The 27,568-nt window shown below is 39.0% G+C and overlaps 1 protein-coding gene across 3 annotated transcripts in view; it reads left to right on the top strand.

Moving 5' to 3' along the window:
• RYK (receptor like tyrosine kinase) overlaps positions 1–27,568 on the top strand; it is a 110,429-nt gene that overhangs the window by 18,595 nt on the left and 64,266 nt on the right. For all 3 annotated transcript variants that reach the window (XM_082460674.1, XM_082460673.1, XM_082460675.1), the window contains exon 2: positions 18,580–18,701. In XM_082460674.1, the coding sequence (XP_082316800.1) occupies positions 18,580–18,701 (122 nt within the window). The remainder of the gene's footprint in view (positions 1–18,579; positions 18,702–27,568) is intronic.

Below are 27,568 nucleotides of genomic sequence, written 5' to 3'. Positions count from 1 at the left end.
TTGTAATTTGTTGATTTGAGTCTTCTCTCTTTTTCTCTTGATGAGTCTGGTAATGGTTTATCAATTTTGTTTATCTTCTCAAAGAACCAGCTTTTAGTTTTATTGATCTTCGCTACTGTCTCCTTCATTTCTTTTTCATTTATTTCTGATCTGATCTTTATGATTTCTTTCCTTCTGCTAGCTTTGGGGTTTTTTTGTTCTTCTTTCTCTAATTGCTTTAGGTGCAAGGTTAGGTTGTTTATTCGAGATGTTTCCTGTCTCTTGAGGTAGGCTTGTATTGCTATAAACTTCCCTCTTAGCACTGCTTTTGCTGCGTCCCATAGGTTTTTGGGTCGTCGTGTCTCCATTGTCATTTGTTTCTAGGTATTTTTTGATTTCCCCTTTGATTTCTTCAGTGATCACTTCGTTATTAAGTAGTGTATTGTGTAGCCTCCATGTGTTTGTATTTTTTACAAATCTTTTCCTGTAATTGATATCTAGTCTCATAGCGTTGTGGTCGGAAAAGATACTTGATACGATTTCAATTTTCTTAAATTTACCAAGGCTTGATTTGTGACCCAAGATATGATCTATCCTGGAGAGTGTTCCATGAGCACTTGAGAAAAATGTGTATTCTGTTGTTTTTAGGTGGAATGTCCTATAAATATCCATTAAGTCCATCTTGTTTAATGTATCATTTAAAGCTTGTGTTTCCTTATTTATTTTCATTTTGGATGATCTGTCCATTGGTGAAAGTGGGGTGTTAAAGTCCCCTACTATGATTGTGTTGCTGTCGATTTCCCCTTTTATGGCTGTTAGTATTTGCCTTATGTATTGAGGTGCTCCTCTGTTGGGTGCATAAATATTTACAATTGTTATATCTTCTTCTTGGATTGATCCCTTGATCATTATATAGTATCCTTCTTTGTCTCTTGTAATAGTCTTTATTTTAAAGTCTATTTTGTCTGATATGGGAATTGCTCCTCCAGCTTTCTTTTGATTTCCATTTGCATGGAATATCTTTTTCCATCCCCTCACTTTCAGTCTGTATGTGTCTCTAGGTCTGAAGTGGGTCTCTTCTAGACAGCATATATATGGGTCTTGTTTTTGTATCCATTCAGCCAGTCTGTGTCTTTTGGTGGGAGCATTTAATCCATTTACATTTAAGGTAATTATCGATATGTATGTTCCTATTCCCATTTTCTTAAATGTTTTGGGTTTGTTATTGTAAGTGTTTTCCTTCTCTTGTGTTTCTTGCCTAGAGAAGTTCCTTTAGCATTTCTTGTAAAGCTGGTTTGGTGGTGCTGAACTCTCTCAGCTTTTGCTTGTCTGTAAAGGTTTTAATTTCCCCATCAAATCTGAATGAGATCCTTGCTGGGTAGAGTAATCTTGGTTGTAGGTTTTTCTCCTTCATCACTTTAAGTATATCCTGCCACTCCCTTCTGGCTTGCAGAGTTTCTGCTGAAAGATCAGCTGTTAACCTTATAGGGATTCCCTTGTGTGTCATTTGTTGTTTTTCCCTTGCTGCTTTTAATATGTTTTCTTTATATTTAATTTTTGACAGTTTGATTAATATGTGTCTTGGCGTGTTTCTCCTTGGATTTATCCTGTATGGGACTCTCTGTGCTTCCAGGACTTAACTATTTCCTTTCCCATATTAGGGAAGTTTTCAACTCTAATCTCTTCAAATATTTTCTCAGTCCCTTTCTTTTTCTCTTCTTCTGGAACCCCTATAATTCGAATGTTGGTGAGTTTAATGTTGTCCCAGAGGTCTCTGAGACTGTCCTCAGTTCTTTTCGTTCTTTTTTCTTTATTCTGCTCTGCAGTAGTTATTTCCACCACTTTATCTTCCAGGTCACTTATCCATTCTTCTGCCTCTGTTATTCTGCTATTGATCCCATCTAGAGTATTTTTAATTTCATTTATTGTGTTTTTCATTGTTGCTTGGTTCCTCTTTAGTTCTTCTACGTTCTTGTTAAATGTTTCTTGCATTTTGTCTATTCTGTTTCCAAGATTTTGGATCATCCTTACTATCATTATTCTGAATTCTTTTTCAGGTAGACTACCTATTTCCTCTTCATTTGTTAGGTCTGGTGTGTTTTGACCCTGCTCCTTCACCTGCTGTGTGTTTTTCTGTCTTCTCATTTTGCTTATCTTACTGTGTTTGGGGTCTCCTTTTCACAGGCTGCAGGTTCGTAGTTCCCGTTGTTTTTGGTATCTGTCCCCAGAGGCTAAGGTTTGTTCAGTGGGTTGTGTAGGCTTCCTGGTGGAGGGGACTAGTGCCTGTGTTCTGGTGGATGAGGCTGGATCTTGTCTCTCTGGTGGGCACACCCATGTCTGGTGGTGTGTTTTGGGGTGTCTGTGGCCTTATTATGATTTTAGGCAGCCTCTCTGCTAATGGATGGGGCTGTGTTCCTGTCTTGCTAGTTGTTTGGCATAGGGTGTCCAGCACTGTAGCTTGCTGGTCATTGAGTGAAGCTGGGTCTTGACGTTGAGATGGAGATCTCTGAGAGATTTTCACCATTTGGTATTACGTGGAGCTGGGAGGTCTCTTGTGGACCAGTGTCCTGAAGTTGGCTCTCCCACCTCAGAGGCACAGCCCTGATGCCTGGCTGGAGCACCAAGAGCCTTTCATCCACACGGCTCAGAGTGAAAGGGAGAAAAAATAGAAAGAAAGAGGATAAAATAAAATGAAATAAAATAAAGCTATTGTAAAGCAAAGCTATACAGACAAAATCTCACCCAGAAGCATACACATATACACTCACAAAGAAAGGAAAAGGGGAAAAATTAATATATCCTGCTCCCAAAGTCCACCTCCTGAATTTGGGATGATTCGTTGTCTATTCAGATATTCAATAGATGCGGGCACATCAAGTTGTTTGTGGAGTTTTAATCCACTGCTTCTGAGGCTGCTGGGAGAGATTTCCCTTTCTCTTCTTTGTTCGCACAGCTCCCAGGGTTCAGCTTTGGATTTGGACCCGCCTTTGCGTGTAGGTCGCCTGAGGGCGTCTGTTCCCCGCTCAGACAGAACGGGGTTAAAGGAGCAGCTGCTTCGGGGGCTCTGGCTCACTCGGGCGGGGAGGAGGGAAGGATATGGATGGGGGGCGAGCCTGCGGTAGCAGAGGCCGGCGTGACGTTGCACCAGCCCGAGGCGTGCCGTGCGTTCTCCCGGGGAAGTTGTCCCCGGATCACGGGAGCCTGGCAGTGGCGGGCTGCACCGGCTCCCGGGAGCGGTGGCGTGGAGAGTGACCTGTGTTCGCACACAGGCTTTTTGGTGGCGGCAGCAGCAGCCTTAGCGTCTCATGCCCGTCCCTGGGGTCGGCGCTGATAGCCGTGGCTCGCGCCCGTCTCTGGAGCTCGTTTAGGCGGCGCTCTGAATCCCCTCTCCTAGCGCGCCGCGAAACAAAGAGGCAAGAAAAAGTCTCTTGCCTCTTCGGCAGCTGCAGACCTTTTCCCGGACTCCCTCCCGGCTAGCTGTGGTGCGCTAACCCCTTCAGGCTGTGTTCACGCCGCCAACCCCAGTCCTCTCCCTGCGATCCGACCGAAGCCCGAGCCTCAGCTCCCAGCCCCCGCCCGCCCTGGTGGGTGAGCAGACAAGCCTCTCGGGCTGGTGAGTGCTGCTCGGCGCCAATCCTCTGTGCGGGAATCTCTCCGCTTTGCCCTCCGCACCCTGTGGCTGCGCTCTCCTCCGTGTCTCCGAAGCTTCCCCCCTCCGCCACCCGCAGTCTCCGCCCGCTAAGGGACTTCCTAGTGTGTGGAAACCTTTCCTCCTTCACAGCTCCCTGCCACTGGTGCAGGTCCCGTCCCTATTCTTTTGTCTCTGTTATTTCTTTTTTCTTTTGCCCTACCCAAGTACGTGGGGAGTTTCTTGCCTTTTGGGCGGTCTGACGTCTTCTGCCAGCGTTCAGTGGGTGTTCTGTAGGAGCAATTCCCCGTGTAGGTGTATTTCTAATGTATCTGTGGGAAGGAAGGTGATCTCTGTGTCTTACTCTTCCGCCATCTTCCCACAGCTCCTGATTTCTTCTTGCGAGTGAAATTTTTCTCATAATACTTTCTAGTCACTGGAAGTCAGTTTTAGTACACTCCCTCCCCATTTATGGGGCAGGGGTCAGCTTTTTTTCTTTTCTTTTTTAAAAATAATAATTTATTGGGTGAAATTCACATGACATAAAATTAACCATTGTAAAGTGAACAACTTATTCAGTGACATTTAGTACATATACCATGTTGTGCGACCACCAACCCTGTCTAGTTCCAAAACATTTCCATTGCTCCAGAGTAAAACTCCTCACCCGTTAAGCAGTTTTTTCTCATCTCCCTCTTCCCTCAGCCTCTGGCAAGCACCAATTTGTGTTCTATTTCTGTGGATTTATCTATCCTGGATATTTTATATAAATGGACTAATACAATATGAGACCTTTTCTATCTGGCTTCTTTTATTTAGCATAATGTTTTGGGGGTTCATTCACATTGTAGCATGTATCAATACTTCACTTCTTTCTGTGACTGAATAGTATTCCATTTCTATGTATATACCACAGTTTGTTTTCTTCATTCATCTGTTGATGGACATTTGGGTTGTTTTCACATCTTTATTATTGTGAATAATGCTGCTATGAACGTGTGTGTTAAGTACTTGATTGAGTACCTGTTTTCAGTTTTGGATATATACCTAGGAGTGGAATTGTGGGTCATGTGGTTATTCCATGTTTAACTTTTTGAGGAACCACCAAACTTTTTTACAGTGGCTGAGCCGTTTTGCAGTCCCACCAGCAATGTACAGAAGTTCAAATTTTTCCATGTCCTTGATAACACTTGCTGTTTTCTGTTTGTTTGTTTGTTTTTTAATTAATGCTATCCTAGTGAGTATAAAGTTTTACCTCATTGTGGTTTTGATTGGTATTTCCCTAATGACTGCTGGTGTTCATGTGTTTGTTGGCTATTTGTGTGTCTTCTTTGGAGAAATGTCTTTTCAAGTCCCTTGCCCATTTTTAAATTGTCTTTTTGTTGTTGAGTTGTAAGAGTTCTTTATATATTGTGGATAGTAGACACTTACCAGATACATAACTTGCAATATTTTCCTCCATTTTCTAGGTTGTCTTCACCTTGATAATGACTCAATGCGCAGTTTTTTTTTTAAATTTTTTAACATCTTTATTGGAGTATAATTGCTTTACAATGGTGTGTTAGTTCCTGCTTTATAACAAAGCAAGTCAGCTATGCATATATATATATCCCCCATATCTCCTCCCTCTTGCGTCTCCCTCCCACCCTCCTTATCCCAACCCTCTAGGTGGTCACATAGCACCGAGCTGATCTCCCCGTGCTATGCGGCTGCTTCCCACTAGCTATCTGTTTTACATTTGGTAGCGTATATATGTCCATGCCACTCTCTCACTTCATCCCAGCTTACCCTTCCCCCTCCCCGTGTTCTCAAGTCCATTCTGTACTTCTGCATCTTTATTCCTGTCCTGCCCCTAGGTTCTTCAGAACCATTTTTTTAATATATGTTAGCATACGGTATTTGTTTTTCTCTTTCTGACTTACTTCACTCTATATGACAGACTCTAGGTCCATCCACCTCACTACAAATAACTCAATTTCATTTCTTTTTATGGCTGAGTAATATTCCATTGTATATATGTGCCACATTTTCTTTATCCATTCATCTGTCGATGGATACTGAGGTTGCTTCCATGTCCTGGCTATTGTAAATAGAGCTGCAATGAACATTGTGGTACATTGTGGTACTCTTTTTGAATTATGGTTTTCTCAGGGTATATGCCCAGTAGTGGGATTGCTGGGTCATATGGTAGTTCTATTTTTAGTTTTTTAAGGAACCTCTATACTGTTCTGCTTAGTGGCTGTATCAATTTACGTTCCCACCAACAGTGCAAGAGGGTTCCCTTTTCTCCCCACCCTCTCCAGCATTTATTGTTTGTAGATTTTTTGATGATGGCCGTTCTGACTGGTGTGAGGTGATACCTCATTGTAGATTTGATTTGCATTTCTCTAATGATTATTGAGGTTGAGCATCCTTTCATGTGTTTGTTGGCAATCTGTATATCTTCTTTGGAGAAATGTCTATTTAGGTCTTCTGCCCATTTTTGGATTGGGTTGTTTGTTTTTTTGATATTGAGCTGCATGAGCTGCTTGTAAATTTTGGAGATTAATCCTTTGTCAGTTGCTTTGTTTGTAAATATTATCTCCCATTCTGAAGGTTGTCCTTTCGTCTTGTTTATGTTTTCCTTTGCTGTGCAAAAACTTTTAAGTTTCATTAGGTCCCATTTGTTTATTTTTGTTTTTATTTCCATTTCTCTAGGAGGTGGGTCAGAAAGGCTCTTGCTGTGATTTATGTCATAGAGTGTTCTTCCTATGCTTTCCTTTAAGAGTTTTATAGTGTCTGGCCTTATATTTAGGTCTTTAATCCATTTTGAGTTTATTTCTGTGTATGGTGTTAGGGAGTGTTCTAATTTTATGAAGTCCAGTTTATCTAGTTTTCTTCTGTTGCTCTTGCTTTTAGTGACATATCTAAGGATCCATTGCTAAATCCAAGGTCATGAAAATTTATCCCTGTTTTTTTCTAAGAGTTTTATAGTTTTAGGTCTTATATTTAGGTTGTTGATATATTTTGAATTAGTTTTTGTATATGGTGTGAAGTAGGGGTCTAATTTTCATTCTTTTTGCATGTGGATATCCAGTTTGCCAGCACCATTTGTTGAAGAGGCTGTTCTTTCTCCATTAAGTGGTCTTGGTGCTCTTGTCAGAAATCAGTTGGCTAAGGACTTGCCTGGTGTTCCAGTGGTTAAGACTCCACGCTCCCAATGCAGGGGTTCGATCCCTGGTCAGGGAACTAGATCCTGCATGCCACAACTAAGAGTCCGCATGCTGCAACTAAAAAAAAAAAGATCCCACATGGCTCAACTAAAGATGCCGTAACTAAAGATCCCGCACATGGCAACAAAGATCCTGTGTGCCACAACTAAAACCCAGCACAACCAAATAAATAAATAAATAATTATTTTAAAAAAAAATCAATTGGCTAGGAATGTATAGGCTTATTTCTGCACTCTCAGTTCTATTTCATTAATTTAGCTGTCTATCATTATGCCAGTACCACACTGTTTTGGTTTCTGTGGCTTTGTGGTAAGTTCTGAAATTGGAAAGTGTGACTCAACTATGTTCTTTTTCAAGACTGTTTTGGCTATTGGAGGCCACTTGCAATTCCATATTAATTTGAGAATCTGCCTTTCCATTTCTGCAAAAAAAGGAGTTAGAATTTTGATAGGGATTACACTGATATATCCCTTTGGGTAGTATTTCGACCTTAACAGTAGTAATAGTAAGTCTTCCAATCCATGAAGATGGGATGTCTTTCCATTTATTTAGGTCTTCCTTAATTTCAACAATGTTTTGTAGTTTTCATTGGATAAACCTTTTATCTCCTTGTTTAAATTTATTGTAAGGTATTTTATTCTTTTGGGTGCTATTATAAATGGAGTTGTTTTCTTTTTTTAAAATTTATTTAATTTATTTATCTTTGGCTGTGTGGGGTCTTCATTGCTGCACGCGTGGGCTTTGTCTGTTTACGGTGAGCGGGGGCTACTCTTCGTTGCGGTGCGCAGGCTTCTCACTGCCGTGGCTTCTCTTGCTGTGGAGCACGGGCTCTAGGCGTGAGAGCTTCAGTAGTTGTGGCTCGCAGGCTCTAGAGCGCAGGCTCAGTTGTGGCGCACGGGCTGAATTGCTCCGCGGCATGTGGAGTCTTCCTGGACCAGGGCTCGAACCCGTGTCCCCTGCATTGGCAGGCGGATTCTTAACTACTGCACTACCAGGGAAGCCCTGGAGTTGTTTTCTTAATTTCCTTTTTGGATTGTTTATTAAGGGACTAGCTTTTATCATGCATTATATCCTTTTTTTCTTACTTTGATTTTTGATTGTTTTGCCCCAGGACAGTGACTCAGCATCCTCCTCTCTTTTGATATCATTGAGATTTATTGATACTTTATGACCTTTGACCCATTAGGGTTGTTGCAGCCACTCAGTTGCAAGATGATCCTCAGTGACTATACCCTGACTTGTTTTCATTATTTCTCTCCCTTTATCCCAAAGGATATTAAAATCTACTGTGATTTTTTTTTTTTTTTTTTTTTTTTCTCAGCTGTTACTCCTTTGACCATGCTGGTGTCCCGGTTCTCAGGTCTCTTTTCTAAATAAGGCACTCATTGAAATGGCCACTTTGGACTTGGTCCTTTTCTCATCCCTTGGAACTTCCTTGTTCTGATCAGGACACCCCAACCTACTTTCTCAGTCACTCCCCTCTACTAGAACCAGGCTCCGTTTCCTGGTCTCTTAAGGAGTTACCCTTTTCCTGTCTTGTGCCCAGCTGGCTCAATAAAGCATCACTGAATAAACTGTTTCCCTCATTGCCTCTCTAACCATTCCTCACTGCCCACTTCTCTGCGGAGCCTACCACACCACTCCCAGACAATGATAAGCCCTGCTGTCTACTACCCCTGCTTTGAGATTGCATTTAATTGTTATTGTCATATTTGAAACACTAATAATTAGAAGCAATTAGAAAGAAGTAGATTATCTAGATTCTGTCTTCATTGTCTTTCACTTTTACTTAAAAATTGTTTTGAGCGTGATGGGGAAGGAAAGAAAAAAGATTATTCAGAAATAAATGTATGATAGTCTCTGTAGATTTTATCTTTTTCTAAAAATCAATTTGTTTAAAATTCTTTTTATTTTATTAACTTTATTTCCTGATTATCAGAGTAAAAACATACTGATAGGCCATTTGGAAAGTGTGCAGGACCATAAAGAAGAAGAAAAGTATATGTTATTTAACTGTGCATTGGCAGTCTTTGGTAAATATCTTTCCAGTATTTTTTCTATGTTCTCATTTTTCTTTATGTAGTTGAAATCTTAGAACATAGGTAACTCTTTGAGATAGATGGTACTTCACAATCTATAATGTTATGTTTTCCCTCACTCTCTGTCTTCTTACCTGTGGTCAGATTGTGGCCTATACGTTTTCTACTATACGAAACTGACTGTGCTTTTCATTATAGCTGATCACTTTTTCTAAATCTCTTATTGATGCTTTGAAAGAATTGAATTTCCTTTAGAGTACGGTCTTGGTGTGTCTGCATGTCCACTCAGCCATATTAATTATGGATGGAGATACACATATCAACATGCTAAGATCAGTCATAGACTGATAGTTTTGTACCATGATTATACTTAAATTGGGTTCTCTTCATATTTCTATTATTTTGGGAAGATTGTACTTACATTGGGTTCTCTTTGCATTTCTAATATTTGGGGAATTTTTTGGACTCCTTACATTTTGATTTAGAGCTATATTCATGATGATTATACTTGAATTATTATGTATTATGTAAACCTCAGTATAAAATGATTACCTCACGTTAGAAATAAAAGTGTTATTAATCTTTCAGTATGTTTTGGAGTAACTTTTTTGGGGAAGGATACATAATCGGTGTATTTTTTGATAATCTGTTGTCTTCGCGTATGATGAGACTTTGTCTGGGAATGTAGTTCTTGGCCCGTTTGTGATTTCCCTGAAACCTATAGCTTTATTGCCTTCCCTGTCACCTTCAGGATTTCCCATGTTATCCTTGTTCAGACAGTGAGCATGGGTAGTCCAGGGATTTTCTTCTCATTTCAGCCCCATTGTCACTGTTGCATGGTGAAGTTCTTTCTGAGCTTTGAACTTTTCACTATGAGCTTTTCAGTTCATAGTGCTTTGCCAAATTTTACCTTTTGGTTGGGTATTTTAAGGGAAAGTTGAAGGAAGGTGTTTTAGTCATTAGTAAATTATTATTACTAGTGTTAATCTTGATATATCAAAGATATTATCTTTACCAATGTGATTTTTTAAAATTGAATTTTGTTGTTTGAGGGCTTTCTCTCTAGCTTTTACTGGCCTTCATGGATTATTCTATGCAGTATTTGGGTTTTTGTTTAGTGAATTGCTGTAGCTGTATGCATATTTCTTTAAACATGTTTTTGAAAGCTAATTTTTATTTTTCCCAGTTTAACTTAACTTTCATACGAAATTTAAGAAAAAGAATAAAAACATAACTCATAATCCACCATTTATAATCAATCACTGTTCATATTTTTTGGTATTCTTTTTTGAGAGATGGAACACACACATTGTGCGTATACATGTACAGTTTTTTTTTAAATGCAGGTCCTCTTTTTTTTTAACCTTTTTATAAATTGAAGTATAGTTAATTTACAGTGTTGTGTTGGTTTCAGGTGTATAGCAAAGTGATTCAGTTATATATATAACTGAATATATATTCTGAATGTATATATATTCTTTTTTAGATTCTTTTTCCATTATAGGTTATTACAAGGTATTGAATGTAGTTTTCTGTGCTATACAATAGGTTCTTGTTGTTTATTTATTTTATATATAGTAGTGTGTATATGTTAATCCCAAGTTCTTAATTTATCTCCACCCCCCATCCCCTTTGGTAACCATAAGTTTGTTTTCTATGTCTGTGAGTCTATTTCTGTTTTGTAAATAAGTTCATTTGTATCACATATAAGTGATATCATATGATATTTGTCTTTGTCTGGCTTACTTCACTTAATATGATAATCTCTGGGTCCATCCATGTTGCTGCAAATGGCATTATTTCATTCTTTTTTATGGCTGGGTAATATTCCATCGTATATATATATATACCACATTTTCTTTATCCATTCATCTGTTGATGAACATTTAGGTTGCTTCCATGTCTTGGCTGTTGTAAGTAGTGCTACTGTGAACACTGAGGGTGCATATACATGTACATTTAACTTTAATTCACCAGACATTTATTGAACACCTATTTTATGCAAGGGAACTAGTCTAGATGCCAGACATTATTAAAGTTTTGCTGTATATAGTTTGTATCTTGCCTGTTCTTATTTAATGTTACATTCTAAGCAAAACTCAATTCATTAAAATTTATTTGTAACAGTCCTGTTCGTGGCTTCATATTCTTTTTCAGTGTTTTTTTAGTCATTAAAACCTGTCTTCAAAGGGGAAGCTCAATATGTCACATGGATGAACAGGAGAGATTTGACTGAAGGGGTATAATGGCTTAGAGTACCACCTCTCTCCTCCAAAGAAAGAGAAATTGTTGAAAACTATTGTTCTCTGTTATGGATATGTTATAGTTTATTGATCACTGCTCTATTGCTGGTAGTTTATATTGTTACTTTTCTTCAATTTTAAATATTATTTTGATTAATATTTTATACATAAACATTTGGATCTATATTTGGTTCTCTTAGGATGAATTTTTTGAATTGGACTTACTGGGTCAGAGTATAAATATTTATAAAGCATTGATATATGTTCACAAATTGCTTGCTTGCCACACCCTGCCTAACATTCAGTATTGTATTTAAAGAACATAAGCATTTCTGTTACAACATCAAATACATTCAAAAAAAAAAAAACATTTAAGGTTTCCAAGTCACTGAAAATAACAGGACTTATGGGAAGAATAAGGTTAAGGGCAAACCATTCAAGACCTCTGCAGTTTCAAACCAGTTACTAACAAAAGCATAATTGGTACCTTATGAGATAACTTGGACAGCCTGGTCAAACCACTTAGGGTGGCTGAGGCTGCTTCAGAGGAGAGTTTAAGATGTTAAAACATAAGTTGGAAATCGCTGGCTTGCATGTTCTTGAGATAGTGCAGATGAGAGCAGCTTTCCAAGCCATTGGGGCTGCCATAGAGTTGGACACAAGAGAAAGTGCAGCTTCCTAGGTCCAGGAACCATGCAGAGACTGGTGGTGCTCCTCTGAGGAGAGAGCCCTGCGTGCAGGTGCTTATTTTTAGTTTTCTTAAAATAGGGCTGAGAGGGCTCCTGCCTGGCGGTAGCTGAGTTGAGTGAGGGTCTTTTCCTTTTCCACTGAAAGTTATAATTCTTTACCTGCTCTTCCAGTTCCCCTTGCCTGGGAAAATTCAAATGTAAACTGACAATTTCTGTGTTGTACTGGTATTATTATTTTATTTACTAACCACTTATAAGCTAATTGGTGTTCAGGAACCTGTCTTATGACAGAACAGACTGTATTTGCTAATTTGATAGGTGAAAATTTGAACCTAATTTTAATGGCTTCTTTGAAGAAATTCAAACCCTTCCAAACTAGGAATAACTACCTGAGTTAATAAAGAATGGCTATTTCAAAACAAATGCTTTCAGAATCTGGTCAGGAAACAGCAACTCTGTTTAACGGTTGTATTACAGTTTCAATACCTCAATCTAGGGTAGTGAATTTAAAATTTTCAGTTTATTTTGGTGGCCATTAAGACATGGATCACAGGGCTCCAAACTGTCAACAGCTTATGTATATTACTTCATTGGTTGAGCATAGAAGTCATGGTTTTGTAGTGACTCACTTGTGGGAATGACTTCATTCAGGATTATGCAGCATTCAGTTATAACACCAGAGAAGACAAGGAGTAGGGGTGTCAAGTCAAGTTCAAGATTGGCTGTTTTCAGGGTAGGGTATGCATGTCTTGATATAGGCTGTGGGAGAAAGTCGAGGGTACTGGTAAGAAAGTAATTGCGGTAATTGGCGTTGAGGCCAGTAAGAAGAAAATAAGGAAATAATTGCTGTGATCAAATGGGAGAAACAAGAGGATTATGGACACTGGAGATATTACGAGCCCACAGAACCGCTGTTGTAACAATAAAGGGAAGGAGCTGAGGAGCTACTAATTATTGAGATAATTACAGTTTAAGATTTTGGAGGTAGAGCAATTTATATATTGTCACTGTCCATAGAAATGGGTTGCTTTGGTATGGATGAAGGTTGTTGGAGTTGAGGAATAAAAGGGTCATTGAAGGTTGGGTTGAGAGTGGGTTGGTCTCAAGTACATTGGGAGTCTGCCATAATAAGTCACAGGGTAAGGGTGTATAGAAATTTCATAAACTGGTTCCAGAATCCTCAATGAATGAGGTAGCTAAGATACTGGGAAGGAGCTTTATGTGGAGTTGAATTTACAGAACTCCTAGATGTTCTTGACACTTTGAACTGTGTCTGGAAAATTTAAATATTTACACATCGTTGTTATTACCAGTAATAACATTATAACTGTTATTTATTAGGAACAGAATTCTTCATTGATGTTTGAAATTTAAATTTGGAAGTTGTTGATCACTTAAGATTAATTCTTTTTTTTCTGAAACTTTTTATGTTGGTGATAGTAACATTCTATGGTATGCAAGCTTTTTGAGACTGGAAAAGAGAGGTAAAAACTTGTTGACTCTCTTTTTCCCTCTTTAAAAAAATTTAGGTAAACTTTACATACAATGAAACGTGCAGATACAGTTGGTCGAGTTTTGAAAAATGCATACACCTATGTAACCACACCCCCGTTAGATGCAGAACATTTCCATCACCCCAGGAGGTTCCCTTTGTAATCAGTTCACCAATCTCCCTCCCAACCCCCTCCCAAGCAACCACGCTGATCTGATTTCTGTCACCACAGATTAGTTTTGCCTGCTCTAGAACGTTATATAAATGGAATTATATAGGATGTACTCTGTGTACAGCTTCTTTGACTCATATTGTCTGTGAGATTCATCCCTTTTGTTACAGTCTCAACAGTTTATTTTCATTGCTGAGTAGTATTCCATTATATACACAATTGGTTATTCATTTATCTGCTGATGGACATTTGTGTTGTTTCCAGTTTTGGCTATTCTGAATAAAAGTGCTATCAATGTTCACATACGAGTTTTTTTGTGGAATCATATGTTTTCATTTCTTTTGGATAATTACCTAGGAGTGGAATTACTGGGTCTGAGTAGGCATATGCTTAACTTTATAAGAAACTGCCTGTTTTCCAAAGTAGTTGGACATTTTTACCTTCCCGGCAATGTATGAGAGTTGCAGTTGCTCCACATCCTTGCCAACATTTAGTCATTCTTGTGAGTGGAAATGGTATCTCATTGTGGTTTTAATTTGTATTTCGCTGATAACTAATGATGTTTAGCACCTTTTCATATGCTCATTGTCTGTTTACATATCTTTTCTTACAAAATGTATGTTCACATCTTTTGCCTATTTTATTTAATTGGGTTGTCTTTTTATTTTTGGTTCATAAGAGATCTTTATTTATTCTAGACACAAGTCCTTTTAGGTATATGAGTTGTGAATATTTTCTCCCAGTTTGTGACTTGAATTTCATTTTCTTAATATCTTTTAAGGAGCAGAAGTTTTTAATTTTAATGATGACCAATTCATCAATTTTTTTCTCTTTGGGTTTGTAGTTTATTTGGCCAGTCCAAGAAATCTTTGCTTAACCCAGGTTGTGAAGATAATCATTTTCTTCTAGAAGCTTTATAGTTTTAGCCTTTACATTTAGGTCTGTAATCAATTTCAGATCAGGTTTGTGTGATATGTAAGATAGGGCTCAAGATTTTTTCCCCCATACCTTTATCCATTTGGTTTAGCATCACTTTAATTGAATTGCCATTGTGCCTTTGTTGAAATTCCACTGACCCTTACTTGTGGGTTTATTTTTGGATTCTGTTTTGTTCCATTGATATATCTATCCTTATACCAATACCACACTGTCTTGATTACTCTAGTTCTTCATCCTGTTGTGAAATAGGATGATAACTGGAATCCTTTCACTACCTATGAGGTAGTGTGAGTCTTCCAACGTTGTCTTTTTCTTTTCTTTTCTTCAAGATTATTTTGGCATTTAAATTTCATTTTAGAGTTAATTTGTTTCTTCAGAAAATCTGTTAGGATTTTGATTAAGATTACTTTAAAGCTATAGATCAATTTAAGAAACTTGACATCTTAACAGTGTTGAGGCTTATCTAAGAGAATGGTATCTCTCCACTTACTTAGGTCATCTCTAATTTTTCTTAGTCATGTTCTGTAGTTTCCAGGTAAAGAGGTCTTATCTTTAGTTAGAATTATTTCTAGATACTGTTTTCTTTTATGCTATGGTATTGATTTTTAAATTTTATTTTCCAATTGTTGCTAGTATATAGAGATACAAGTAATTTTTTGAATATTGGCCTTGTATTCTGAGGCTTTGCCAAATTCATGAATTGGTTTTAGTAGTATTTTATTAATAATAGATTTCATAGTGTTTTCTCTGCACATGTAATCCTGTCATCTGTGAATAATGAGCTGTAGTTCATCCTCTCTAACTTTTATACTTTTTGTCTTATAAATTGGCTATGACCTCCAGCGCAAGGTTGAATAGAAGTGTTGGAAGTGGACATCCTTGCCTTGTTTCTCATCTTAGAAATAAGAATTTAAATTCACCATTGAGTATGATGTTAGCTATAGTGTTTTTGTAGATACTCTTTACCAGACCGAGAAGGTTTATTTCTCTTCCTAGTTTGCCCAGTTTTTTTAAATCATTATTAGGCTTTGAATTTTACCAAAAGCATTTTCTGTATCTATTGAAATGATCTGGGTTTTTGCCTTTTATTCATTAATGTGTTTAATTATATTGATTTTTAAAGGTTTACCTTTTATAAACACTTGGTCATGATGTATTAACCTTTTTCCATATTGCTGGACTCAGTTTGCTAATGTTTGATAGAGAATGTGTCTGTGTTCACGAGGGAAGTCAGTCTAATTTTCTTAACAATGTTTTAGTCAGGTTTTAATATCAGTGTAACATAAAGTGAATTAGGAAGTTCTTTCTTTGACTATTTTCTGAAAGAGTTTGTGCAAGGTTGGTATTAGATCTTCTTTAAATGTTTTGGTATAATTCATCTGGACCTGGAGCTTTGAGAGAAGATTTTTAATTATTTGGATTTTTAATTTCTTCTTGTCAGTTTTGGTAAATTCAAGGATTTTTTAATTTTATCTAAATTACTGAATTGTCATTAGGTTGTTCATAATATTCTTTTTTTAACAGCTATAGGATTTGTAGTAACGTTGCCTCTTCCTAAATATTGTTAATCCGTGTCTCCTTTTTTCTTATTTATTTATTTATTTATTTATTTATGGCTGCGTCAGGTCTCAGTTGTGGCGTGCGGGATCCTTTGTTGCGGTATGCGGGATCCTTTGTTGCAGTGTGCAGGCTCTTCGTTGCAGTGCGCGGGCTTCTCTCTAGTTGTGACGCATGGGCTCCAGAGCACGTGGGCTCTGCAGTTGCGGAACGCGGGCTCTGTAGTTGTGGCGCGCCGGCTTAGTTGCCCTGCAGCGTGTGGGATCTTATTTCCCCAGCCAGGGATCAAACCCGAGTCTCCTGCATTGGAAGTCTGCGTCACACTCTTAACCACTGGACCACCGGGGAAGTCCCTACTAATCTTTTCAAGTAATCATCTTTTGACTTTATCCTTATGGTTAATTTCTTTATTGTGGTATTTGATCAGAGAAGGTAGCCTGCATTATTTCAAGTTAGAATCCATTTTAAAAAATGTGTATGGGTCTAATTCATGATGAACCTCCCTTGTTTCATGTTTCATAATTACATTGTTCAAATTATATGTCCACACTAAATTTTTATCTGTTTTGATCTTTTGTTTTCTGAAGGATGTTAGTTTCCAACTATGATTGTGGATTTATTTCTTCTTGATTTTTTTTTTTTTTTTGGCTTTCTATATTTGAAGCTCGTTTGTTAGTTGTACTACTGTATCTTATGTTTTTATGAATATGAACCTTTTCTTACTAATAAGTTCATATTAATTAATGAATTTATTAATATAAAGTCTTTCTACCTTGAGTTCTAATTTGTCTCATGTCAGTACTGCCATATTTACTTCTTTGTTTTTCTCCCCCTTTTAACCTGGCATATATTTTAAAATTTTGTTCTAGGTATTGTATATCTCTTGTGAACAGCATCAATCTAGACTAGAGTAAAAAAACATTTTTAAAAACAAGCAAAATTTAAGCTATTTACAATTATTGTGTTTGCTGATGGCCTTCTTTGTACCCAGCTTTCTTGTTGCATTTCCCTCCTACCTCTCTCCCACCTTCTTACTTTCTTTCCCCTACCCTCCTTTCTCCAGCCCCACCAGTCCTCCCTCCCCAGTTGTTTGCTAGCACTTCCTGTTCTGCTGGCAGGGAGAGCCTTTTGCAGATGGCCTCTAACTTTCTCTCATTGCATTTGGTTTCCTCTATAGGGTCAATAAAGCAGTGCTACTCAACCAGTGCAGCAGCTTTCCTCTATGTAAGCCTCAAATCTCATTTCTGAATTAATGATTGTATTAGATTCAGTTCAGAAATGAGAAAACTAATTTTACAGGAGAAATGCCTATAACAGAGTTATTCATTTCTATATCTGTATCTTAGGAGGTGTGAGAGCCTCACCTTGACCTCTTTGCATACCACAAGGTGTTTTAGACTCCTGGTATAAGGCTCAGTAAGTATGAAATTTACATTTCAGTTGGCCTCCCCTGTACCTTTTTCCCTCCCATGTGTGGAATATGTGTCATGCATTACTAGAGGGACACCTAGTCACAACTTTAAATAACAGTAAATCAATTGAGAGAACTTACTCCCTGCCTTCATTCTTTCAGTTCTTTTGGGTTATCATAGAGAAAACCTCTGATTCTTTACCTCTCTCAAACACTTGCTATATTATCCCCTTCCTCCCTTTTTGTAAACGATGAGCTGGGCTCAGGCTCACTGCCTTGGTGTAGGCCACAGTATTTAGCTAACATTTAGTAATGTTTTGTTTTCCTTTTAATTGATTTTTTTTTTTTTTGGTTACCTTGTATTTTTTCACAATAATTACTGGTTTTCCACTCAAGATGGTGATTAAATTTTGCCTTTAAAATTTTTATTTTAAGAAGGGGTATCACAAAATTGAAAAATGTGATGTGTGTTGGAGGTTGGATGTGACCTTGGGCAAGAAAGCGGTATGGCAATCAGTGAGATTTGAAATCTCCAGCTTTCTCAGGCATCTCGATTATTTCTCTTTTTATCTGCAGTGCTAACTTGTCTAACAAGTGTTTACTGAGCATCTGCTTTGTGCAGAGGACTGTCCCAAGAATACGAGAAGTATGGTGTTCTCCACCTTGTAGTTCAGGTTGGGAAGAGGATGTGTGTCTCTGTGGCAGTGGTGTGAGTGTACCTTGGTAACATACCCTCCAAGCAGCCAGCACGTCGTACTGACAGAAGCCAAGGTCATCTCTGGCTGGGGTCTTGAGGCCTTGGTTCACACTAATATTTTCACCCAGGTGCCCATCTCTCTTCCTAAATCCTCATCAGTTTTGTGGGGTTAAGGGGCTTTTGTTTGTAGGCATTTCTCTGAGAAGGTCTGTTTCCAAAAGGAAGTGTACCACATTGGTGGTTCTCGGAAGACAGCGTGGCTCCCAGAGTTCTGGCTCCAGCACCCCTGTGCTTAGCTGGAGGACCACTTAATTGTCCTGAGTCTCAGTTTCTTAATCCTTGTTGGCGATGATGAAATCCCGTGTTCTTCCTACTTTGTAAGGCAGCACATGTGGGATATGTTTGTGATGTGCATTTGTACATCAATGTTATTTTTATAATAATCAGTATTTGAAATACTGATGGTTAATGCTTTTGAGGGTATTATGGGTGTTTAATTTTTTTCTCTATTTTTTTTCTAGGTCTTGATGCAGAACTTTATTATGTGAGAAATGATCTTATTAGTCACTACGCCCTATCCTTTAACCTGTTAGTACCCAGCGAGACAAATTTCCTGCACTTCACTTGGCATGCAAAGTCCAAGGTAAGAGAGCAGTCAACCAAAGATGCCAAGACAGGACCACCCAGGCCCAGAGGCTGAGGCAAGGACTGTATCTGAGGAATGGGCTGCCAACCGCACAAGGGGGACAGTGGGTGGGGGCTGTAGCAGTACTGGATCTTTTCAGATTTCTATTTTAAATCTTGAGCCTAGTCCTCTAGACTTTCTCAAATCCTTGAAAATGAAGGTAGTCATTATTTATGTGACTAGCTTATGGCAGAACACTTACATCTGTTCAAGCTTTTCAAATAGGGATGTAGCTCTAGCTTGAAGAGGGGACAGTTGGACCTGTTAATGACTATGCTGTTATGATGAAGTGATATGAGTGAGCAGTGGGGGAATTTCTAAGTTAGGTGTTTCAGACATGTTTGAGGTATTGGATATAGTTCTCCCATTTATGGAGAAGTGGTAAAAGTCAGGTACAGCAGACGTAAGCACCTGTGTGTAACTATGACGAACCTCTTGCCTGGTTTGCTTGTTGCTGAATTCTTCACATTTCTTCTGACTGTCTGGGCTCCTCTAACATGATAAGTTTTCTCTTAGGTCAGAGAGTGAGAGGCTGAATATAGAGCCCACCTCCCCCGATCAACTTCAGTTTCTTTTGGCAGCATTATATGTAAGCTTCTGAGTAGGGTTTTATTTGGGAAATAAAAATAGTTTTTGCTACTAAAAACAAATAAGAATACCTTCTGTACAGTTTATCTTAAAATTATTATAAAGTGGTATTTGTTCTTATACTTGTTGCAAGTCATTTAAGTTTGATCACTTTAATATAGATCTTTTTTTGTCTATTTAGAAAACAATAATGGTTATTAGCAAAATTCAAATATTATAGAATTGTTTTAAGAACTGTTAAGACTTTGTACCTCTGTACCAAGAAGTAATCATTGTTTATAATTTGGTATACTTCAAAGCTTTTTTCTTTTTCTCTTTTAAACAAAAAGGGGATTTTCTAACACATGTGTTGTACAGTGTTTTTCCCCCTACCTGATACTATGTCTTGGCATCTTTCCATTTCTCTACTTCCAGATTTAACTCAGTCTCTTTAATGGCTTTATAACATGATATCATATGGATGTACGATGTATTGTTATTTGTTAAGTGCCTCATTGACGCATGGATTTTTAATAGCATTTTACTATTTCAAACAATGTTTCCTTTCACTATTACAAATAGTTTCTTCACTTCATTTGGCAGGCAAAATCCATGGTAAAAGGATGGTAAAAACAATTGGTAGTTCATCTTTTGTTGCTGTTTCTAACTTTATTATTGATGAATATAGAAACAAAAAATATGTGTGTGTGTGAATGTTTATGAGTATGTATGTATACATACATTAAGAACATCTTAATTTGTTCAGAAATTTTTGTGTACTTTTGGCATTATTTCTGAGTAGTACATTGTGACCAGGAAGTGAAATGACTGGGTCAGAGACTGTGCATGATTAAAATTTTGATTGATATCGCCAAATTCTTTCTCCCTTCCCTCTCCCAAGATGGTACCAATAAGCCAACATTCCTTACAAAGTGAATAAGAGTGCTTATTTCAATTCACCATTTAATGCTAAATATTTTAAGTATATTTGTTTGCCAGTCAGATAAGTAAAAATGATTATATAAATATGCATATATCCACATTATTATATATACTCACATGTACATTAGAGAAACGTACACACATACACATACATGCATTAAAACATAACTGCAGGAATGCTGTGATTAAAGTTGAGTTAGTTTGGATCCTGGGTAAAGCGTATGTGCCTTGCTGTCTAGAGCACCTCAACTGTCCAACATTATTGCCTTGGGGTATCCAAATAGGGGGGTGTTCTTTTAGGAGTGCATAGATCTCTTTAGGGTGAAATCTGCAAAAACAGAGGGAGAAAATTCATGTGAACTAAGAACATATAGTAGATGGTAACTTGAATATACTGAAGTGCCAGCATAAGTGATATAGGTAATTCAGAAAAGGTTCACCTGAGTCATTTTAATCTGAGGTCTGTTAGTTTGAATGGGTAGGCACCTGGACTCTTCAAGGAAACAGCTAACACATTTTTCAGTATTCTTATATAACATTGTGTGACGTTATTTGGGGCAGGTAACTTTTAATTTTGATATAATTTCAAACATAGAGAAAATTATAAGAACAGTACAAAGAATTCTCAAAGAATATCCTTTACCCAAGTTCACTAATTGTTACTGGTTTGCTCCATTTACTTACTTTATCATTCATTCGCTCATTCTCCCCATCCTCATGCACACACACTTTTTTCCGTTGAACTGTGTGCAAGTGAATTGCGCGCATTGTGCCCCTTTACCCCTAAGTATATCAGTGTACATTTTCTAAGAACAGGGTTAGGAACTTAATATTAACACAATACTATTATCTAATCTACAGAACTCATATTTCATCAGTTATCCCAATCATGTTCTTTATAGCCCTTTTTTCTCCTGTGGCCTTTCTTTGTGTTTCTTGACTTTGACATTTAGGAACATACAGGCCAGTGGACTGTCCCTCAGTTTGAGTTGTCTGTCTGAGGTTTCCTTACGGTTAGATTCCGGAATGTCTCCTTGGTGGTAACACTACAGCATTGCTGTCCTCCACAGTGCACATGATGTCAGTTTGTCCCCTTACTGTGGATGTTAACTGTGATCACACAGTTCACCAGGTTTCTCCACTGTAAAGTTCTCTCCTTTATAATGAACAGGTAATCGTGGGGAAATAATTTGAAATTATATATTAAAATCCCATAACGCAACACCCTTTCAACCACTAATTTTTGCACCTGTGTTTAGAACTAGGTTTCACTTTTAGCCAGTGTGATTGTTTCCTCTCACTGGAAGAGGTGATGTGCACTAGGTAGCCATTTGGTGGTAGTGCTGTAGAAGGAATTTAAACATTTGTGGAGTGGCAGTCTTGAATTTTAAGTTCCCTTGCAACTCTGAGATCCATCGTTTCTGTGAATCTTTCAGGCAGAGAAGCTTTTTATATTCTCCAAAAAATTGATGGTTAGTCCTTTGTTACTTTTCCTATCTTTAATGTTGATGAATATGAAAACAAATAATACATATATTTTAAAATAGTGAAAAATCTAATGAAATAGTAGAGATTCTATTCTGGGTAAGCTGCTGACTTTGAACAGGATGTGATTGTTTCTGGGACCACTTGGGAAAAAAAATGCTGATATACCATGAGAATATTTTCTGGGCAAGTGTATGAGTAGTGACTTATGAATAAAAAGGCAGTGTAGGATGTGGCAGTTAGAATTGAACAGAATTAAACATTCTCTTATTCATTCGTTTTTAAAAATATACACTAACTTTTTTTTTTTTTTTAATTGGAGTGAGTTTCAGGGGTCTGACTGCTGATAGTGGGTGCCTGAGGAGTTTTAGGAGCCTGTCGCAAGGAGGAAATAGGAGTGGAGGAGAGTAGATAGAAGAAGGGGCTCAGATGAATAGATATGTTTGGGTGGGAAGCAGTGTTGGTGTGGGTACACGTTGGATCAGGAGGAGCCTTGGTATAGCTGTACTGTCCTTTCATGTTCTTCACATTATCTTGTAGAGCATACTTTCCAGACTACTTCTGTGGCGGGTATTAACTACCATCATTAGTGCACATTTGGCCTGCTCTTGCTGGTATGATAGTCCTCGTAAGGCAGAAGCTCCCTGACTTGTTGGAGGCCATCACATTTATTTACACGTCGAGGCCAGAAGCCTAGAAGGGATCCTAGACTCCTCCTTCACCTTCCCAGTCCAGATTATTCGCTCTCATAATTACACCTTAAATTCGTTTCCTATCTCTCTCGAGACTAATGCCTCATCCTTAGTTTGGGCTTTCATTGTTTCTTAACTAGATACAGAAATAGTCTTCTAACTGGTCTTGCCTCTCTCTGGACTGACCTCTTGCTGTACCCACCGCAAACCTGCCCTAGGGCTCTTGGTTGCCACCAGAATAAAGTTCTATTTCTTAGGGAGCCTTCATGATCTCATCCCTGCCTTTTCTTTTTCTGCCTGCCCTCCTGCTAATTGTTTACTGCCATTTTTTTTAGGGGGGGAGTCTGGCAATTTCTGGAATGCCCTGTGCCCTGTTACATTGCTGCTGTTTGCTCTGCTAGAAATGCCCTTTCCCCATTCTTTACCTCATTAACTCTTTTTATCTCAAAACTTACACTTGGTGTCACCTCTTTTTCATCTATGTCAGGTGCCCTTTTCTGTACCCACAGTGACCTTCTCTTTCCTCCCTCATAGCCCTTATCATACTCTAAGAATATTTTAGTAGTTGATTTTCTTCTCTGTCTCCCTCCAAGGTGCTGAGCATGTTAAGGGTAGGAACCTCTTTTTGTCCTTCTCTGTGGCCCTTGTGCCTGGTGTAGCACCTGGTAGTTAGTTACAGGTATTCCTTAACCGACTATGGAAGAGATGCACAGGTAGAAGCCACAGGGCACAGCTCAGCAAATGGGGAACTTCTGAGCAGTTAGAGCTTTTCAAAGTTAGAATGTGCTGCTTTAGGAGTGGTGGATTCCTGTATCTAGAAGTGTGAAAACATAGGTTGGGTACACTTGACAAGCTAGTTGACAAACTAGTTGCACACCTGGGATTTTCCAGATATTTTACTCTGAATAAAGTTGTAAATTTGGAAAAATGAATGGAATTCATAGTTTGAATATATAGCTAAACTTATTTCACAGTTCATCTGTAGCAGGTGTAAGAATTTAGAGGAAAGTGCTAATCATGTTATATCTTAAAGTGTTTTATAGTAAAAAACTAAGGAATGTGTGTACGTTAAATCTAATTTCATGTTTGGCCTCCATTGCAGCTCCTAATTCCAGTTTTAGGTCATAATCTCTTCAGTGATTTTAGCACAGTTGTTTAATTGAAGTTTGTCTATTTTAAAAGTTAATCTTTTGAGTATTTCATTTATGCATATGGTACGAAATGCAAAAGGCATAGGGGTATACAGTGAAAAATAAATCCCCTACACCTTCCTAGAACCATCCCCAAGCAATCTAGCCACCTAGTTCGCCTTCCATTGGCAACCACTGTTACCTGATTCTAGTCTCCCCTTCTAAAGATAGTCTGTGCATAGATAAGCATCTCTGTGTGTGTGTGTGTGTGTGTGTGTGTGAGTGTGTGTGTGTGTTTGTGTGTATTTTTTTGAAATGGGAAAATCATGCAAGGGGCTAGGAGAGACATGTTGGAGAGTTCTTCAACTGATCATGTTGGCTCTGGGATGCAATTAGGAACTTTCAAAAGGAGGGCCATGGCTCCCAGGCTCCAACACTTTGTAGTTCTTGCTTTTTGAGAATTGCCAGAAGATGAGGTATTTGCTTCCAGAGATCTCCAGGCTTCTTGGTATTTCACTTCACATTGTAGATATTTTAACATTAGTTTTAACACATCAAAGCTTTTGATCATAGTGTTCTCCAGTGTATACGTGATTCTGTTTTATCTTGCCAAACAGGTTGTGGTCTTCTCAGAGGCTGGAGCTGTGTCTTATTCATGACATTGTGTCACACTGCCTTAGTGAGTGGTTGGTAAATATGATGGGTTAATTGCATTTCCAGATGGAATGAGAACTCTGGTGTTGCTTCTCTTTCACAAGGCCACACACTCAAAAAAAGAAAAAAAATACTACTGGTGGCTTTAACGAATAATTAGTTTCTTCTGTATTCCAGGACATTCTCCAATATCCAGAAAAAAACATGCAACTGCATCTGTTAAGTGTCAGTAGATATTTTAGATAGCTGAAAGGCAAAAATATACCAAAATGTAGCAGAATACAATCCCCGCTCACTCCCATCCCATAGCTGTTCTCTGGTTTCAGGAATTCATCATTGTCAGGAGGGTCTGCAGGGAACTTGTCCAGAGTTCCTACAGCAGCCCTGGGGCTCAGCCTGCTGTATCGCCTGCAGAGTGGGGTTTCTATGAGAAATGCAGCACTTTGGGTAATTTCAGAGAAATTAAAAGCCTATTTGGCTGTAGGCAAGTGTATTCACTTTAAATCTGTACTGTGTTCCAAAAGGAAGTGGCTTTACTCAGCAGCTGCCTCTTTGCAATTGCCATTTGTTTCCAAGTAAGGGAAGATTACCAAAAATGTTTATTTCTTAGCTTATTCAAATATTTATATATTCTCTAGTTTCTTTTCTGAAGTATTTTGGCTCATTCTTTTTTCTGATAAACAACTGCTGTTCAGATTTCCTTTGTTCCAGTAGATTATAAATGTTAGCTTTAGAGGAGATCTGTTTCTTCAAAGGATCATTGGCAAGTGAGATTCGATATAGATCGATACATGCCAAAATAGGAAAAAACTGGCCTTTAATAATTGGCAGTTTCTAACCCCAGAAACTGCAGTTTAAAATTTTATATTCTGAAGGTTCCTGAGGGAGAAGAGAACTGCTTTGGAATGCCTTTCATGTTTAGGCAGTGCATCAAAAAGGGAGGAAGCAAAGGACAGGCATGGTGCTTTCACACTTCTTAGTGTTCCAGGCTGCTGTTGGCCAAAGGTTTGGGCTTTTCAGAAATCTTACTCAGCCCCTTCACCACCTCTCTCCGTGCCCCTGACTCTACCCAGCTCCACTCACAAGCTTACTTCTCTCCCTCCTGCCCTTCTCCGCCTCCAACCCCTGGCTGCACTGAGACTCTCCAGAGCTCGTCTTGTTCCCGCCCTCAGCACTGCAGTTAGGGCCTTTGACCCTGTTTGCCGCTGGCTTTGTCTGCTGCCCCAGGGGTTCTGGTCCCTGGCTAGCTGTGCCTCTGCTTGCAATAACTGAGACCTAGAATAAAGGAGACAGCAAGTGTGGGGAAGCATAATAAGTTTGGTTTTGAATCTGCTGCATTTGAGAACTGTAAGATTATTAGGTAGATATGTCTAGTAGGTAATTGGGCATATGGGAGAAAATGAAGATATAGGAGAGAGAGAGATGAGTTGATGATACAAAATCCCATCAGTGGTGAAGTGGGCTAGAGCTAGTATACTAGGAGAGAAGGGTTTATCATTTGGAGAGGAGAACAGATCTCTCCTTGGGACTGGTGTGCAAAGGTTGAGGGTTCTAACAGATCTGCCTGGAGCTGAAAAGAAAGGCAGAAAGGGGGTTCCTGTGTGCCAGCCGAAGGGGACAAGAGCATCGTCTGAGAGAAGGGAAGTGGGGAGGGCAGCAGGTGGTGAGGCTGTGGATCCTGTGAGATTTGGAGTGAGAAGACTAGGGAGAGAGGGGTGATGGGGGAAGGGATTGCTGAGCAGGATCAACGGCCTGCCCTGAACCTGGGGATCATCTTTGTGTAGGAGCAACTTTCTCTTCCAGGTGTGATTTCCCCCAGCAGTGCTGGGCAGCAGAAGTAGAGTGAGAGGTGGTCAGAGTCCTGATGGCAATACGACTGTGTCGGTAACTAGTCTTCTTTGGGGCACAGTCTGTGGGAAAGTGAAACCAGGTCACTAGCTAGGCTGGAGAGGATGGAAATAGCTTTATTGGCTTTTGCATCCCAACTATGAGCATAGCCCTTGGCTTACAAATGTGCTTCATAAATATTGGTTGAATCAGAGTGTTGGAGACAAAGAACCGGTTTTATAGGAATCAGATGTTATGATGGGATCTTTGATAGAGTGGGATTTTTGCATTTGTTTTGGTTATGGGACAATTCTTCAGTACATAGGAATACTGAATGTTAATATTGAAGCCATCAGGAAGATGGCAGGAGACAGAGTGAGCCAAGCGCCCAGGCCTCTGCAAAGTCCCTGTGTGTCACTGATGATGATGGCGTGAGAAATAGCCGTTATGAGTAGAAGTTGGGAGCTTCGGAGTATAGGGGGTTTTGCATGCGGAAGGGGTGTGTAGGACCTAATGATCCTGAAAGAATGCTGACTCTACTGTCTAGGCCCTGAGGGTTGAGGGTTAGGAAAGCCAGGCTGGGGGAGAAGGTGGGGAAGACACCTGTGAAGAGGCTGAGAGTATGGGAGGCTGTTCAGAATAGTGGCGTTCCCAAGATGGGGGACAAAACAGAAGGGCTGCAATACTGTTCTTGGCAGGGCATAGGAAAGCTTGTGTCAGAATCTGGGGTCAGGAGTAGGCTGGTGCTTATGGGGAAGTGCAGCAGGGCATAGGGTAGCTACTCTGGAATGACTGCTGATGCCACTGGGGTCTGCGTTTATTAGAGGGGACCTGTGCCAGACTGACAGGTGTGTCATATTAATTATTTTATTTGATCCTCATAACATGGTTGTACTAGCCTCATTTTATGAAAACTGAAACTCGGAAAAGTTAGTAATTTACCTAATGGTCACGCAGTCTCATGGTTCTAATCCAGTTCTTGCTGACTGTGCTTAATTTTTTTTTCATGCACTTGCCCTTCATGTATTGCCCTGCTTAGAGGTAGCATGGATATAGGGATATAGTCAATGCATTCTCTTAGTCAGTGAGTATTGCTGGGAAAGCCTGCTCATTCTTGGCCCAGACTTGCTAGGCTGCAGCTCTCTCGCACCCCCTGGTGGCAGTGACGGTATTTCGGCACGCTAAGATGAGAGGGAACACTTCTAGCCAAGGTGCCACTAAGTCACTGATGTGCAGCAGCAAGAACATTCCCTTTGTTATGAAAATGGCACTTACCAAATACAGCCTTTAACGATTGTTTGTATACCTATCTTAACTGTAAAGCAATACTTTAATATTTGCATACCCCCTACAGCTTTCTGGGACTTTCTAGTAGAGTGTGAAAAGAGAAACCCAGAGGGGGAGTTACAGTCATTGGATTGAGCCCTTCTTATCCATGGTTTAAACACCTCCTGACCGAGTTAATACTCAGGTGTCCATCTGTTCTTTTATAATCTGGAAGGTTACTCTTTCCCTGTTTCCTTTCCTC

Source organism: Balaenoptera physalus (genome assembly GCF_965194825.1).
Source record: "Balaenoptera physalus genome assembly, chromosome: 4".
NCBI lineage: Eukaryota > Metazoa > Chordata > Mammalia > Artiodactyla > Balaenopteridae > Balaenoptera > Balaenoptera physalus.
This window is presented reverse-complemented; position numbering and strand designations above follow the sequence as displayed.